The following is a 16843-nucleotide window of genomic DNA, read 5'->3' on the forward strand; positions in this document are numbered from 1 at the left end:
CCATCCTCTGTAGGCCTGTAAGGACCATTGACAGCCCAGCAGTAAACTCAATTCATGTCCTATACCCTGTGTTCTGAGGTTTCCGTGTTCTAGCCCCAGGCACCCTGGAGTACTCCCTGAGTCAGCTGTTCTTCAGCTTCTCGCACCGCTGCCAGACAGCCAGGTTGTCTATTTCCTTATTTGGGAGGCAGTAGGGGCCAAGGGCGGGGTTATAAAGGGTTAACTTGTTTCTACATGAAAACTGCACTGCAAGGGAGCCGCCATCCCACTATGGTAAGATGGATGAGGCACAGCATGAGTCTGCCTGAACCTGTAGCTAGTGGCACTCATCTGCAGAGAACAAAGGAAGAAAACAACAGCTGCCTAGAGCTGTAGGTTGAGCAAGAGCCCTGCCTCAAATATACACAATATTAAGAGGGATTAAGGAAGACATATGTCTATCTCAGGCTTCCACATGCACATGTGTACCTCACCCATGTGTGCGCGAACACACACACACACACACACACACACACACACACACACACACACACACACAATACAGAACAAGCTTAATACCCATACTTTCTACCACACTTGGCTTATCTTTTCTGGGACCATGAAGCTACATAAAGAAGTCTACAACAAAAAACAAGAGCCTAAGAGTTCACTCTTCATTTTATTGGTATATCCCAAATGAGTCACCCCAAATACTGAAATCAAAAGAAAAACTTGAGTGTTAGCACTAATTTGTGGACACAATCATTCTTTTTAAACATCTCGCTTATCTGACCCTTCATTTTCAATCCTCCATTAAGGCATATATTTACATGCTTATACACAAGCCTGGTCCTTGAGTCTCCACTGTACAAGCCGTACAGTTTTATGCTATATACATCCTCTTCACGTCTCAATGGACTTGACTTGCAAGTGGTTTCCCCTTCAATGAACCAGATACTTCATTTCTGAATAGATGAGAGGAAAGATTACAGAGCACGCTTTGTACAGTACAGCACCACTGCTGAAAATGGCTCGCGGTTTTGTCACCCATGGTTCTGATTTAAAGCAGAAATATGTGGCATACACTGCAACAGCAAAGAAGTGTCGAATCAACACTAGAGGGTGAGGAGACAATCTGTAATAGAAAGAAAGAGATGGTTAAAATTATTCACAAAGGTCCAAATGATGTGTCATCAATAGAAGTTTAATGCACGCCACAGCTGAGGACTTACACTCACCTGTTACATTGGGTGCAAGAATATATTTTTAGATTATAAAAAACCTACTTAGAATAAATAACCCTTCTGAGAAGCCAGTAGTCACTTTCTCTCTTGTCATATTTCTTCCACTAATCTTGAGATCCAAAATGAAGCACTAGACAGCCTGCTGCGGTCTGGTGTGACATCAGAACTGATACTCTGATTGCACATCAGTAAGAAGTGCCCTGAGGACTGTCCCTCCTCAGACTTCCCAAGTAGATGTCTGCACTAGCTAAACTACTGCTAAATTTCAAGCCAGGAATTTAATATTGAATTTGCAGTTCTCAGTTATTCTTGGCTCCTGAGGGTCAGACATGTGAAGACACCTCAGGTGAAAGCCAATCATCAATTTTACTCAAAGGTTTAGCCACCGTATCTCACCACTTCTAAGCAGTTTTTCTGTATCAGGACAGCACAGTGCGGTCTCCCTGTGTTCATTTCCTCAGGCCACTATTTAAATCTTTTACTTTGTACTAATGTGCGCGCGCACGCGCGCACACACGTGCATGACAATTGGAGGTCAGAGGTCAACTCTGTAGAGCATTCTTTTACCTGAATTCTAGGGATCAAACTAAGGGTGCCAAGCTTGTACAGCAAACTTGTAACCACTGAGACATCATACTGGCCTCTTGGGGCCACCTGTGACTCAGACAGGGTAACAGAATGTAACGAAATGTCCATGGCATTAAGACTGTTTCCCTTCTGCTGTTGGAACTTACACAGAAAGCAGCCCGACGGGACCCGTCACACATTCTCCACCAAGTTTAAAATACAGAAAACAAGCTTTCCGTAGCTGATACAAGGAATCTAAAATAAACGTAGAAATTATTTATTTTAGAGTGTTACTGTTTATGTCAGAAAAAAAAATGAAGATATAAAACTGCCAAGTATGACAACTTAGCAGCCAGGAGTTCTTTTTTGTTTTGTTTGTTCTCTTTTTTGTTTTTTCGAGACAGGGTTTCTCTTGTAGTCCTAGTTGTCCTGGACTCACTCTGTACACCAGGCTGACCTCAAACTCACAGTGATCCACCTGCCTCTGCCTCCCGAGTGCTGGAATGACAGGTGTGCACTACCACCACACCCGGCCCTAGGAGTTCTTCACAGTCCCAAATCAATACTCTAGAGGGGAACAGTATGGATAGCTATTTTTCTTTTTTTTTTAAGATTTATTTATTTATTTATTAAAAATACAGTATTCTGTCTGCATGTACACCTGCACACCAGAAGAGGGCACCAGATATCATTACAGATGGTTATGAGGCACCATGTGGAGGTTGCTGGGAATTGAACTTGGGACCTTTGGAAAAGCAGCCAGTGCGTTTAATCTCTGAACCATCTCTCCAGTCCCAGGCTAGCTATTTCTTTAACCCTGCTAATATTCAGACCTTGAGTTACTTTTAAATTACATATGATTTTGTTGTAAATTAAATAAATAACACTGAATACTTTGTATACTCTTACTAAAAAAAAAAAAAAAAAAAAAAAAAATTCTAGCCAAAAAAAAAAAAAAATCTCAGGTTCTGAGATGCCTAAACCCACAGTCCTAACTCAGCAGTAGGCTATCAAGAAGTGAATCTCTACCTTATATCCACAAAATGTTTTAATACAGTTCGAAGCCTTCAAAACAAAATAAATGGCCTTTTTTAAAAAACAGTTTAGAGGCAGTGTTATTTTAAGGATTCTTTTTGTTTTGTTTTGTTTTGTTTTTTTGTTTTTCGAGACAGGGTTTCTCTGTGTAGCCCTGGCTTACCTGGACTTGCTTTACAGACCAGGCTGACCTCAAACTCACAGAGATCTGCCTGCCTCTGCCTCCCAAGTGCTGGAATTAAGGTGTGTGCTACCATGCCTGACTGGATTTTTCTTTTTATTTAAGTCTTTTTTAATTATTAACTAATGTTTTGATTTGTTTTGGGTTTTGTTGTTGTTATTGTTTTTGAGACAGGGTTTCTCTGTGTGGAATTGGCTGTCCTGGAACTCACTGAGATCTGCTTGCCTCTGTCTCCTCAGAGTGCTGGGATTAAAAATAGGCCTGCGCCACCACACCTAGCTAGCTAGTTTTTCTTTACAACATTATTTTTAAGGATGAAATGCGGTAAATTTTTGTTCCATAAAATTCCCCTGGATCTGTCATTAACTTAATCATGTTGTTGGCAGCTTTGATATGTAAGAATCCAAGAGCTTAGAAAAACTCAAAACTTAAAATTCTGTTCCTCTTACTTGCCCAAGCAACCACTTAAACTTCCACTCCAATTCATCCAGACCGGCCTTGCAAATCACAATGGATGAGTTGTTTCCTTTACCAGGAGGTGCCAGATTGCCAGTCTATGAGAAGCATTCCACTTTCTCTGCTGCTAATGGCACCAAGAATCTCAAGCAAAGAGCTTAAATCATCTCAGACGGTTACTTTGGTTTTGTCTAGTTTTTAATAAACTTTTATAGCCAGGTGTAATGGTGCACGCCTATAATCTCAGCACTTGGGGAGGCAGAGGCAGGTGGATTGCTGTGAGTTCAAGGCCAGCCTGGTCTACAAAGTGAGACCAGGACAGCCAACGGTACACAGAGAAACCCTGTCTTGGACAAAAAAAAAGAAAGAAAAGAATTAAATGTTGTTATTATTGTGAGTGTGATACACTGGTAGAAGGGTGCACGTACCAGAGTGTCATTTCTTTTGAGATACACCATGTCAGTGTCATTTGTTTGTTTTGAGATACAATCTTACTATGTAACTCAGGCTGACCTCCTAATCCTTCTGCCTCGGCTTCCTGGGCTAGGAAGAGCTAGGAGAGCAAGCACGCATCACCACACCTAGCTCAGAATTTGAAATTTTTATTAATAGGAATGGCCAACCTCTCTACAATGTAGAAAACAAACGAAGCACATGCCTATTTGCAGTGAGTGCCACTTGTGCACTGTAGCAAGAAAGAACCTCAGTGTGATGCGCCTGTTCACGCTGTAAATAATGCTTCAAAAGAAATTCACACTAGTGTAAGAAGTGGAAGGCTGCACTCACTGCTTTTCCAAACCTGGCCAGAAAGACCTTTCATCAGCATTTCTCCATGCGTGGACAGGCACTGAATGGCTGCGTTCCTGACATACAGCTAGGGGTGTTTTCCAAAGGAAGCCAGCAGCCTGCAGACGAAGTGCTGCACACACCACGCCTAGACACTGAAAGAACTATCAAGCTGGCAGCTGGCAAAGTTGGGTGCATTGTGATTGCAGACTAAGCACTGTAACTACTAACTTCTGTAATTTAGCCCCTTACCTGAGAACATGTAAATATCTACAAATCAGTAATGTTCACTTAAAATCATCTACGCTTACCATCTGTAGCAGAAAATAATTCATACAAAGCCTGAGCCAGCACATTCACAACAAAAGAATGGGTCCTTTTTCTTGACCAGTGGAATGATTTTTTGGCCTAGAAATAAAAATATCATTTATTACATAGGAGGAAAGAAGCATAAGCTAATGCTTATAATCTCCTCAAAATGGTGTCTGCCCCAAGGCCGGGCCTATCTACAGGGAGTATTGCCAAACTCGTTTCCAGAGCACTAGGTCATGTGACTCTGAAGCTAAGCTTATAGCTCTGGGCAAGGTGGGCTGAACCAATCTGGTGTAACATATAGTGAAACAAGCATTAAAGATTCCGACTGAAAGTCAGGCTTATTAAACCCGAACTAGACTCAGGACCACTATGAAGCATGAGCTTCCAAGCACAGCCTCCCGCAGGGACCCCACTCTGCTCAATCCTAAACAGAATGTATGTTGAGCCACTGTGGGGGAGGAAACTCTAGATTCTTACCTGTAAAATAGCATCATCGTCATAAAGGTCGGGGATGTCTTTTAACAGTTTTCTCCATATTTTTACATCTTTTAAGGCAACTGTCATTCCTCCACCAGTAAGAGGGTGCCTCAAGTTATATGCATCTCCCAAAAGAAGGACGCCTGCAGAAAGAGAACTAAGATTAGGAAATCCTGAACAACTCGTAGACAAAAACATGAGTGCTAACGAACTTAAGATTTACAGGAGCTAAACTATCCCAAGAGTGAATTATAATTACATTTGCTGTGGCTGAAGTGATTAACTTAAGATCTTTATCTCAACAAAAAATAATTTTTTAAGCATTAAGTTCCATTGTCTACATAGGATAAAACTAAATATTATACATATATCCTGTGCCTATAATCTCAGTTCTTGAGAAGTAGAGGCAGGACAGACGACCAGATGTTCAAGGTTATCCTCGGCCAGATAGTTTCTGTCTGGACTATACAAGACAGAAGAGGGAGGGACAGAGAGATGGCTCAGCAGGTAAGAGTGCCTAAGTTTCATCCCCAACACCCACATAAGGACCATCTGTAGCTCCAGTTCCAGGGATTCTGACACCCTCTTCTAGTCTTTGAGGCACTGCACACACATGGCAACACATGTGTAAATAAAAAATAAGTCTTTAGCCAGGCATGGTCTTGAAAAACTTCAATCCCAGCACAGCAGAGAGTGGTGATCTCTATGAATTTGAGGTCAGACGAATCTACATAGTTAAGCATCAGGCCACACAGGACAGGACAGTAAGACCCTGTCTCCAAAAAAACACATGATAAGCCTTTAAACTATAAACTAAAGACAGAACTACACCCCAGCTATAAATCGCTATGACACCTATCAAAAACACCAGTCACAGGAATCGAATGGAGTTCCCTGGAATGCCACTATACCTCAGCCATCCCAGGAGCACCTTTGCAGATTCCATTACTTCTCAGTGCCTCCTCCCACTGTCCACCTTCCAGCTCCTGTACTGCTTTATACCCAAGCAATGTGTCCTCCCTAGCCGCCATTCCCCTTCAGAACCCCACCCCCACCCAGTCTTGGCCACCCTCAAACACTGAATCCATGCTACTGTGAATAGTTTTATGGGAACTGTGAACTCATCTTCAGGCTCCTAACTATAAAACTGATTTCCTCCAGGCCAAGAGCTAACTTTTAACTCCCTTGTGCTATTCCCAGTGACTGCCGCAGCAGCATCTTCTACACAGCCAGAGTTAAATAATAAGTATGTCATAAGACTTTGATGTTGGGAACGTGTTAAGGTAATCAATGCTCCTTCTTCTGCTCTTTCTCACCATGAGAACTTAGTATGCCAAGGTAACCTTGGAGTTACTTCGTTAATGCCAGATCACAAATTTCGTCACATGTCATTTGAAGTAACGGTGACATTATAAAATAATGCTAAAAGATACCTCGTTTGTTCACTGGAGAAGGAGGAAGGAAGCTTGCTGGCATGGTCCGAAGGCGACCATTCTGAGACGCCTCCAGAAATGGCTCCTTCAGGTGATCTGCAATTAAAACCATCCACCCAAAGAAGCGGTTTGAGCCCTTCAGTTTCAAATTAGCAGACATCTTCTTATCAAGGGTAAAAGAACTCTTAACTATATATGTGTTGTGGATGTTACATAGTCCTTTCAATAAATCGCCAACTGCCTACTTTATTAATAAAATTATGCATTATGCAACTCCTTATGCATGTTAATGAATGACTAAGGAATCTAAGAGTAAATAGATGTCAATAACATATGGTTGAACACAATGAGGAGATTAAAGGAAAAAAATGAGTCAAATTCACATGAGATGAGACAGGGGAAAAACACGTTAACTGGCAGCTATCTATACTTAGCTTCTAGCATCTACATATTTTGACATCACAGGAAATACACTGCTGTTCACAGCTGTACTTATTTCTGGGACTCTTTCAGGCATGGCTTTCAGAAAAACCGGAAAGCGGCCCCTGTGAAATTGGCTTTACATAGGAGATTACAATTAGGCTCAAATCCTAGTTCTTACCGGGTATCTGTGGGTAGATTTGCTCAGCCATGTATTCTCTTAAGTTCCTTGGCAAGTCTCCACGAATATCAACAAGCACCCGAGTTTCACTGGGTGAAATCTGGTAGATGAGAACTGGACTCGGATTGACTAGTACGAGCTCTGCAAAATTGGCTTTAAACTGCGGTGCATTCTAAAAAAGAAAAGAAAATACCTTAATAGTTTTCAGATTTCAAGTTGCTTTTATTTTTCTACAAATGGAATCCCCCATACCTTCATGAGGAAGCCAACAAAATGAGATGAAACAGAAACTTTATTGGAGATGAGGTTCTTCCTGAACTTGGAGAAAAGCCCATCTGCGACAACAGTCAGCGGGGCGTGGAGCTCCTGTGACACAGAGGAAGCACCCAGCAATGGTTAGAGGCACGCAAAAGGCCCAGTCGTCTAAAGCAAAAAGGGAATATTTAAACACAACACACTCTCACAGAGCACCAAAGCACCCTACGGACGTAAGAGAATGAGGCCTAATCCTTAGCGACCCTTCCTGAGTTCCTGGAGGTCATCTCCCTTCGCAGCTCTGCCATCAAAACTACCAAAACTCTTCACCATGATAGACAAGAGGAAGAACTGCAAGGCAAGGATGCACCACAGAAGACTCACTACGAACTTCACGAACACCTGATTACCTGACCGCACATGGTGTGTCTAATGCGTGGCTAGATAGAATGTGACAATATGTCCTGACACTACTATACTGTGAGCAAAGAAAACCTGGCAACCCTATCAGAGCCCAGTATCTAGGAAGAGCTGATCCTGTAGAACAGCCTAGAAGGGCCCAATGCCTCCTTCTCTTTAATAGACCAACATTAGCATAAACCAGAAATTATTTCGCCACTACTTGATTTCAACATTTTCCTAGTTCTGACTCTATCAACATGTACAGTGACACAGCTCCGCACCTGGGAGCCACCTAAAGCAGAAGGAGAGCGCCCGCTGCACAGTGGTCCTCTGACCTCCCCACACACCCGGGCCCGCGTGCGCACACACACGCGAGGGGCAGGAGGAGACTGCATTTGCTCACCTTGGTGTCTCCGGTCTCCTTGTCCTTGTACCGCACTCCTGTCACAGCGTCGCCTTCCTCTAGCAACTGAAGCACAACACCTTCCATGAACTTCACGCTAAAGGGTGAACAGAAACACATTGCTGCAGGAGCACACTTGAGGCATGTCCCTTAGCCATGACAGTCCTTACTCTCTTAACTCCTGTACTCCTAAACTGGGCATGTGTGTACATGCATGCACACAGCGAAAAGACTGCAACAGCACAAAGCAGAAAGCCATCAGCATGCTTAGAATTATGTTTAGTTTTCACTTTGTAATGCACAAGTACATATCACAAATATAGTTATTTAAAACGTATTTTTAAAGTTGCATCATGTCTTTAATTATTCATTTAAAAAAATACAGAAAAACTTGATACTCAAACATAGTCATACATGAATGAATTATTAGAAGTAATTTATTTAGATTTGCTAAGTGGACACAGGATCAAAAGGCTAAGTTTACAGATTCATGCCAGTCTTAATACTACTCATCAGAGAAGTGTCTTTGTGCAGTGGAAAGTGGCTAATACAAAACGCTCAGGACTGGTCAAAGTGCAGAGAGTAAGCGCTGTGGAGTGCTCAGCCACACTGCACATCTGTATCAGACCCTCTCCAAGGCTCAGGGACCACTGCACAAAGACCGGGCAGAGATCCCAAAGAAGCCATAAACACTTGATAGCTACTAGGGGAATCCGTTGGTTTTCTTTAGCGGCATGGTACTTGATGGGCCAACTGTGCCGCCGTGGAAAGCCTCATATCCATGACATATGGCATATGACAAAATGTTAAAGTAATTATATCCATCAGAAAAATCATAACTTTTCTATCTGAGGCATTCTCCCACTTGTATACAGTGAACACTGCTTCTATGGCCACTGGACATTTCAGCTCTAAGGAAAAGTCCACAGACTACTTTGTCACCATCCAGCTTTTTGTCAACCACATGAGTGCTCTCACTTTTAAAACTTCCTTATTTATTGTTAAAGGACAATAAGTTAATAATTAAGAAAGCTACCAGTCCTGTCAGACTAGTCCCTCAGGAAAAGCAGAACAGGGATTTCTTCTTGCCGTCCTCTGTTCTTTCTAGAAAAGGTGTAATAACCACACAGACTCAAATGGGCACATGGGCATATGACTTAGTTACAGCACTTATGCAGCCTTCTAATTCCAAATAAATATAATCAGCTACCTCTTACTTAAAGTAAAATTCTTTACAGAGGCACTGAACATATTAACTATAAATTATTTCATTATACCTATGCCATAACATTCATGAACACCACTGAAATCTCACTTGTATAACAGAACATATTTTTATTTTTGTGTGTGTGCATCCACAAAAACATGTACACAGATGCCTGAGGAAGGCAGAGGAAAACACCAGACCCTCTGAAGATGGAGCTATAGAGGGCTGTGAGCCATCTGATGTGGACACTAGAAACCAAACTCCAGTCCTCTCTGCAAGAACAGAAAGCACTTTTAAAAAAAGATTTATTTATTATTATTATTTATTATTCTGCCTGCACATAGGCCTGCATGCCCAAAGAGGGCACCATATCTCATTATAGATGGTTGTGCGCCACCATGTGGTTGCTGGGAATTGAACTCAGAATGTTTGGAAGAAGAGCCAGTGCTCTTAACCTCTGAGCCATCTCTCTAGCCTCAGAAAGCCTCTTAACCATTATCCCATGACCCCAGGGCCCAGGTTTGGTTCTTGAACATTACATATTTAAAGCTGTGGTCTTACTTGGGCTCTGCCATAGCTGCTTTCCGGAGACTCATGATGAACTTGCCATGGTGGAAAGCAACTCCACTCTGCACTTGGTTGTTTTCTGACACCGGGTATGGAATTGAAACTTGAGATCTGCTTTCATAATCATGAACTATGTAGCCATGTATAAAATGGGTATTAAAACCTTCTACTGTATCTGCAAAAGAGTTCAGTTCAAACAGCTGTATTAATACGCTGGGAGTTACCAAGAACGGTACCAAGAAACAGACACAGATAGTGAATATAAGGCTCTACCTTACAAAGCTAGAAGTCCAGCTGCAGAACGGAACAACTGATATAACTAGTACACAAATCTTAAATGTCCCCGAAGAAAAGCCCCCGGCTGCATATCAGGTTAACAGCACAGTCATTCGGCTCTGTGACCACTTCTCCTCAAAAACAAGCAAGAAGTGCTCTTCATAAAGATAGAGAACAGTCGGCCCTTCTTAACAAGTGCCCCAGTGCAGAAACAAGTATACTCGAAACAGGAAGTAGGGTGAGGAGAGAAAGGAGGAAGAAGAAAAGAGAACATAAGATAGCCTTAAAACTGTTTAAGCGTGAGCCGGGCGTGGTGGTGCACACCTTTAATCCCAGCACTCAGGAGGCAGAGGCAGGCGGATCACTGTGAGTTCAAGGCCAACCTGGTCTACAAAGTGAGTCCAGGACAGCCACGACATGGAGACCTTGTCTCAAAAAACAAAACAAAGCAAAGCAAAACAAAACAAAAAACTGTTTAAACATAAAGCTATATGGAAATCAATTCATTAATTATAAGTCCACAACCAGAATGGCCCACTTAATATTATATTAGAATGCCTCTTATCTCCAATGAACGATTTCAAGTAATTCTATCACACACGGCTCATCAGACCTGAGAGGAAGTTACCCGTTAATGTTTACAGGACTCTTACTGGTGATAGTAAAGGTATACTGATTAAAATATCTGGAAGGCTGTTCTCAATACCCTAGATGGGCTGAAGGGATGGCTCACTGGTTAAGAGCATGCGTAGCTCTTCCAGAGGACCCAAGTTCGATGCCAACTGTATCAGATGGCTCACAGCCACCTGTAACTCCAGCTCCTAGGGGTATGGGGTACAACTTCCCCACAGGCACCCGCACTCACAATACATGCACACACTGATACAGACACAAACACAGCACAGACACACACAGACATAGACACACTCACACACATAAACACATCTTAAAAAGATGAAAAAGAATCCACTGGGACTTGCAGTCACAACCGTGTACCTGTTCCCTGAGGCTAGATCTATAAAATGCTGTCTTGTCTTGAATTTGAATTCATTTCTGATTGGCTGAAACTCAAATATAAGGTTAACAAAACCCCTACTCCTGGATATTGACACATCTGCTGGAAGTGCAAGGTGGTCCTGAAAGAACCTCAAAGCACAGCACACAGAGCCTCCCTGCTTTGTAAAGAATGCTTGTGTTTGGTTCAAGGGCTGGAGTCTGTCTGCTTTCCTCTGCATTGCTGCTTTTGTGCCCTGCTCAGGCTTCCTGCGTCACCTCACTGATGTCTATACCTTCATGTCCCAGAGCTCAGTCCTGGCTTTCTTGGCAACAGCTGGCCTCACCTAAGCTCTGGGCCCTTCCCTCTCTCACACCTAGCACCTGATTCATCCACAGGTTCTACCCACACTTCCTGCAAAGCAGAACTCCAGTATGTACCAATTTCACACACCTCTGCTACTGGGACTTATGTTGTAAGTCACCCGCCCTCACTACTGTGGGATAGCTTGCACATAACCTCGTTTCAGGCCTTGCCACTCTGTGATCTCTTTCCTACTCAGAATATACTTTTAGATAATAGTCTTGATTACACTTTTAAAATGTGAGCCCCAATAGCTCCTTACGTTTCCAGTGGCTTCCCTTCACGACCTGTCTGCCACCTTTTTTAGTTGACTTTTCCTCCCCGCCCACATGAAAGTCAAGCAGGCTTGGCGGCTCTTCCCAGAAGGCAAAAGCTTCATATTCCCTGGTATCTCCAAGGCTTAGTCTCCTCCTTCACTTCTTTACTCAAAGGTAACTTCTCACTATCAAAAATTATACCCACCACGGACTTGCTATCCCACTCTGGTCACCTTTCTCCCATCTCTGGAAAGAACCGTGGCCAAAGCAGATCCAAGCACACTAAATCCCACAATGATAACTTCCAGGTCATTCAGAGAAGATGTCGATACTGAGGTAGCTGCTCCTGTTAGTGTTGTCTCTGAAATATTGACTTCTTTTCTGTACTGTTTAACAGAAAGTCTAGCGTGTGTGTGTGTGTGTGTGTGTGTGTGTGTGTGTGCGTGCGTGCGTGCGTGTGTGTGTGTGCGTGCGTGTGTGTGTGCGTGTGTGTGTGTGTGCGTGCGTGCGTGTGTGCGTGTGTGCGTGTGTGTGTGCGTGCGTGTGTGTGTGTGTGTGCGTGCGTGCATGTGTGTGTGTGTGTGCGTGCGTGTGTGTGTGTGCGTGTGTGTGTGTGTGCGTGTGCGTGTGTGCGTGTGTGTGTGTGTGCGTGTGTGTGTGTGTGTGTGTGTGTGTGTTTATTATGGATACAGTACTCTCCCAGGGTGTATGCCGCCTTGTCAAAAGATGGTAACAGATCTCATTATAGTGGAGCCATCACGTGGTTGCTGGGAATTGAACTCAGGACCTTTGGATGAACAGCCAGTGCTCTCAACCGCTGAGCCATCTCTCTAGCTCCCATGTGTGTTTTATTTATTTGAATATTTATTTATTTTTCTAAGACAGGGTTTCTCTGTGCAACCCTGGCTGTCCTGCACTTGCTTTGAAGACCAGGCTGGCCTTGAACTCACAGCGATCCGCCATCCTCTGCCTCTCTGAGTCCTGGGATTAAAGGCTGGGGTCAGTTTGTAGGAGAGAAGAGCTTCCCCCTCTTTGAGGGAAATAGGGGGAAAGAAGGAAGGAGGGTGGGACAGGGAAGAGACAAGAGAGGGAGCTACAACTGGGATATAAAGTAAAACAACTTTGAAAAATAATTGTTAAACCGGGCATGGTGGCATATGCCTTTAATCCCAGCACTTGAGAGGCAGAGGCAGGAGGATCGATGTGAGTTCGAGGCCAGCCTGGTCTACTAAGTGAGTCCAGGACAGCCAAGGCTACACAGAGAAACCCTGTCTCAAAACACAAAAAAAATAAATAATAATTTTTTTTAACAGAAAAAAAAAGTGTTTCTCAAGAGATGGCTCAACTGGCAGATCACTAGCTACTCTTTCAGAGGACCAGAGTTCAATGTTCACAGCCATAGCTCCAATTCCAGGGGATTCAACAAGCTCTTCTGGCATCCTTGGGAACCAGGCACACCTGACAGCTAAGCATCTTTTGTGCGCTACTCCTCAAGAGTATGTCTTGATTGTTAGAACACCTTCGTACGACACCTCATTCAAAGACGGCAGTAAAGAAACATTGCCGAAATGAATGTAAGAAGCACTTAAGAAGCCCTGGCTGAGGGAGGGAATCCTCCTTACGCAAAAGACTGGAGGCAGTAACACAAGAGAGGCATACTACACACTCTAGAAAAGATAGTTCTGGTTTCTAAACTTACTGTTTTCCTTTTTCTTTTTAAGATTTATTTATTTATTATTATGTATACAGTGTTCTGTCTGCATGTACACCTGCACTCCAGAAGAAGGCATCAGATCACATTATAGATGGTTATGAGCCACCATGTGGTTGCTGGGAATTGAACTCAGGACCTCTGGAAGAGCAGTCAGTGCTCTCAACCGCTGAGCCATCTCTCCAGCCCAATGTTTTCCATTTTTGACCTTACTTTGTTTTCAAACGTTTCATTATCTAGGTAGCCTTTTCTTCTCATGCTACTTCGTTTCTTTTCTCCTTTACTCTCATTTTTACGTAGTTTTTAGTAAATGCAAATGTTATAATGAAGGCAGGAAGGAAAGCAGAACAGTCTAGAGTGAAGAACAATTACACCAACTAACTCCTCAAGAGGACATGAACCCACCTCCGAGGCCCAGTTCTTGAAGAACACGGTAGCCGCCTGGCTGCAAAAGTTCTCCAACTATTCTGTCAGGCTCTTTTAAATCTCTCTCGATTACTGTCACCTTTCTCCCATCTCTGGAAAGAACCGTGGCCAAAGCAGATCCAAGCACACCAGATCCCACAATGATAACTTCCGGGTCATTCAGAGAAGATGTCGATACTGAGGTAGCTGCTCCTGTTAGTGTTGTCTCTGAAATACTGACTTCTTTTCTGCACTGTTTAACAGAAAGGATATTAGCTTCCAAATCTGTTGATTTAAATCATATAGCCACTACATAAGCATACTTGACTTTCACATCTTGAGCAAAAGCTTAGACCCCAAACCTTATTAAACCAAACCAATGATATATTTTTAAATCCAAACCACATATATAAAAATCAGTATCAAAATACTGGCTAAATAGAAATGTATATATCCCAATACACACAGTAATTAGAAAATGTTATATGGACATATTTAGAAATCCACATGAGGCCAGACACTAGCTACAGTGACATTCAAAGACATAACAACGTAGGACAAAGCCTGGCATTTAACTATTAGTTCTGCAGGTGTACACTGGGCATCCACAGGGGCAGGTTTCTCACAGCTTCTGACTTTCCATGTTATATATGCCTCAGAGATCACTCAGAAGAACTCACTCCATCCCAGCTTGACTGCTGACCATCCTACCTACTCCTAACAGAGTATACCACCCTTAGACTAGTGGCAATAGCACCAGGCATTGTGCAGATATGAAGCCACTTAATTCCCTGACTACCCATGATGGTTGGTGCCACCCTCATCTAACAGAACAGGAAACTGTTTCTTATAGAAATCAAGCCATTCTCATGGCCAGAAGTAGCAGAGCCAAAATTCAGAGCCAAGTCCCCTTCTTTTATCAACCTTGCTAATCTGTACTACGGACATGGCACAAAAAGGCAGATCCAGAAGTCTGCACTCATTGCTTTGTCAGTAACTCGTCCTGGCCACTCTCTTCTGTGCCACACTGGGTACCCTGCTACAACCTCACAGCAATATCCCTGCTTTCCCTATTGCATTCCACAACATTATTATCATGGCCTCATAGCAATATCTCTTTCACTGTTGCATACCACAATGTATTTTCCAAAAATTTCATCAGCAAGTGCTGTTACTCTCACTCTTAAATCTTTCCAATGCTCTTGGGGGGGGGGGGGGGAGGTAGTCCAAACATTCATAACTTATAAGCCTTACACAATCTGACTTCTACTACTCCCCTCTATCTCCTCTATCTCCTACCTTGGCCTCCATCCTTTCCTGTAAGTAAGAACATAAAAATATTTAAAGACCCAGGCTCTGAAAATAGGACCCATCACCCAACTATTACTTGACAGGACCTGACTGCACTCAGCTAGTCCTTGTTTCAACGGCAAGCAGGAGGAGGTATTTTTGCCCAATACTTAAGTGTTGAGCATTTTTATTGCTTTTCAAACTGTTGTCACTTTCCCCAGTCAGCTGTCACTTTCATAAGTGGCCTTACCAGCCTCACAATTCTTTCATCTCAGGTACAAATGTCATCTTTACCCAGAGATTTAAATAGAAGGCACAGTGATTCGGTCTTCCAAATGAAATTCTAACGTTTCCTATCAAATCAGTATCCAACCCCTATCTGAGAATCAGGCAGCACTAAGTTGATCTGAAACAGATGCTTTTGATCTTCCCTAAAATCAACGATCGCAGCCATAGGACAGTCGGGAACTTTTTTTTACAAAATCAACGAAAGAGAATACTGACGATTCTAAGCCATCACTTTCTTGCCTTTTAAAGAAACTATAAACTTCAGTTACTCAACCTTAAGTTTAAAATAACATCCCATTCATTTGCCCTACCCTCTTGGACTCCAGTTGCTCCTTCTTTTCTGATTCCGAGGGTGACTTGGCCCAGAAGAAGCCAATAAGAGGCAAAGCGGAGAGAATATCCGAGAAGGCAGCGAACTGGGAGCCGCTCTGCTGGCGGCCAAGGAGGCTCGCGTTTCGATGGCGACAGCGGTAGGAGAGCACCAGGCCCAGCGACAGGAATACCAGAACGCACAACAGGAGCTCCTTGTTGGCCAGGGTAACATCCCCGCATTTCTTATAAAAATAGGTGAAGGTGGCAATGCCAAGAAAAGTCCACATGGCTCAAGAAGCTTCTTTGGTGGCACCAGCCAAGGATGAGGATTCTTGTGTTTGGGGGCTTTTTAGGTCTTTTTTTCCTCCTCGGGAAGGCTTTGGTGATTAAAAGGTTCTCCCCAAGATGAAGTTCCCAAAAGGGGCCCGGGACACCAGCCGAACTCCTTCCGGTCAATAGTTTCAGGATCACAGTCAGACGAGATCAAATGTTGAAATCAATCGGAGTGCAAACGTATCTCAAGTTGTCCGGGTCTTAGAAAGCAGCATTTAAAGCCTGCCTACTCCAAGAGCTCCTGGTTAGACTTTTCTTCATTCGGCCAACTGATGGACAGGTGTCTCTCTACTAAGCTGCGGGGTGCGAGCGTTGCTGTACACTTCGATGTTCGTTCGTCCAGCTGTAAATTATCTTTTGTCATCAGCAGCAGGTGCTCGGTAGGAAGGAGTAGGGGCGTAGAAGGATCTGGGTGTCTGCCCGGCAGCCTACACCAACAAAAGATGGCCCCGGCGTCCCAAAGCGCGGCTGGAGCCAGGCAGCACAACCCTCCCTTGAGATCTCTCCTCAGCAAGCCCCCGAAGTCACGGCCTGGAACCTGTCCGACCGACACTTGCCTTCCTCGTGGATGGATGGCTGTCTCGGGAAAGCGTCCGTCAGAGCGCAGCGAGGACGCCAGACCGCCAGGTCCCCAGCATCCCTCGCGGACAGTAACCAGAGTAACCGCCGCGCGCCCCGCTCACAGCCCGGCCCCACGCGATTCAGC

The 16843-nt window shown here is 43.6% G+C and overlaps 1 protein-coding gene across 1 annotated transcript; it reads right to left on the bottom strand.

The window, feature by feature from the left end:
* Positions 1 to 541: 541 nt before the first annotated feature.
* Positions 542 to 16546, bottom strand: Sqle (squalene epoxidase). The gene is made up of 11 exons (XM_051159620.1): positions 15804 to 16546; positions 13915 to 14167; positions 9903 to 10083; positions 8135 to 8231; positions 7327 to 7440; positions 7075 to 7246; positions 6474 to 6569; positions 5041 to 5183; positions 4560 to 4656; positions 1958 to 2045; positions 542 to 1114 (listed from the first exon to the last, which is right to left on the bottom strand). Exons 1-11 carry the CDS (start codon positions 16089 to 16091, stop codon positions 922 to 924), a joined length of 1722 nt encoding a protein of 573 aa, XP_051015577.1. The 5' UTR covers positions 16092 to 16546; the 3' UTR covers positions 542 to 921.
* Between the last annotated feature and the right edge of the window lie 297 nt (positions 16547 to 16843).

This window comes from Acomys russatus, chromosome 17 (genome assembly GCF_903995435.1).
Source record: "Acomys russatus chromosome 17, mAcoRus1.1, whole genome shotgun sequence".
Taxonomy (NCBI): domain Eukaryota; kingdom Metazoa; phylum Chordata; class Mammalia; order Rodentia; family Muridae; genus Acomys; species Acomys russatus.

Coding starts and splice junctions, on each gene's coding strand:
- Sqle (XM_051159620.1), bottom strand. CDS start 16,091: ATGTGGACTTTTCTTGGCATTGCCACCTTCACCTATTTTTATAAGAAA. Junction 7,247..7,326: donor TTGTTGGCTTCCTCATGAAG/GTATGGGGGATT, acceptor TTTCTTTTTTAG/AATGCACCGCAGTTTAAAGC. Junction 1,115..1,957: donor CCCGTCGGGCTGCTTTCTGT/GTAAGTTCCAAC, acceptor TTTCTATTACAG/ATTGTCTCCTCACCCTCTAG.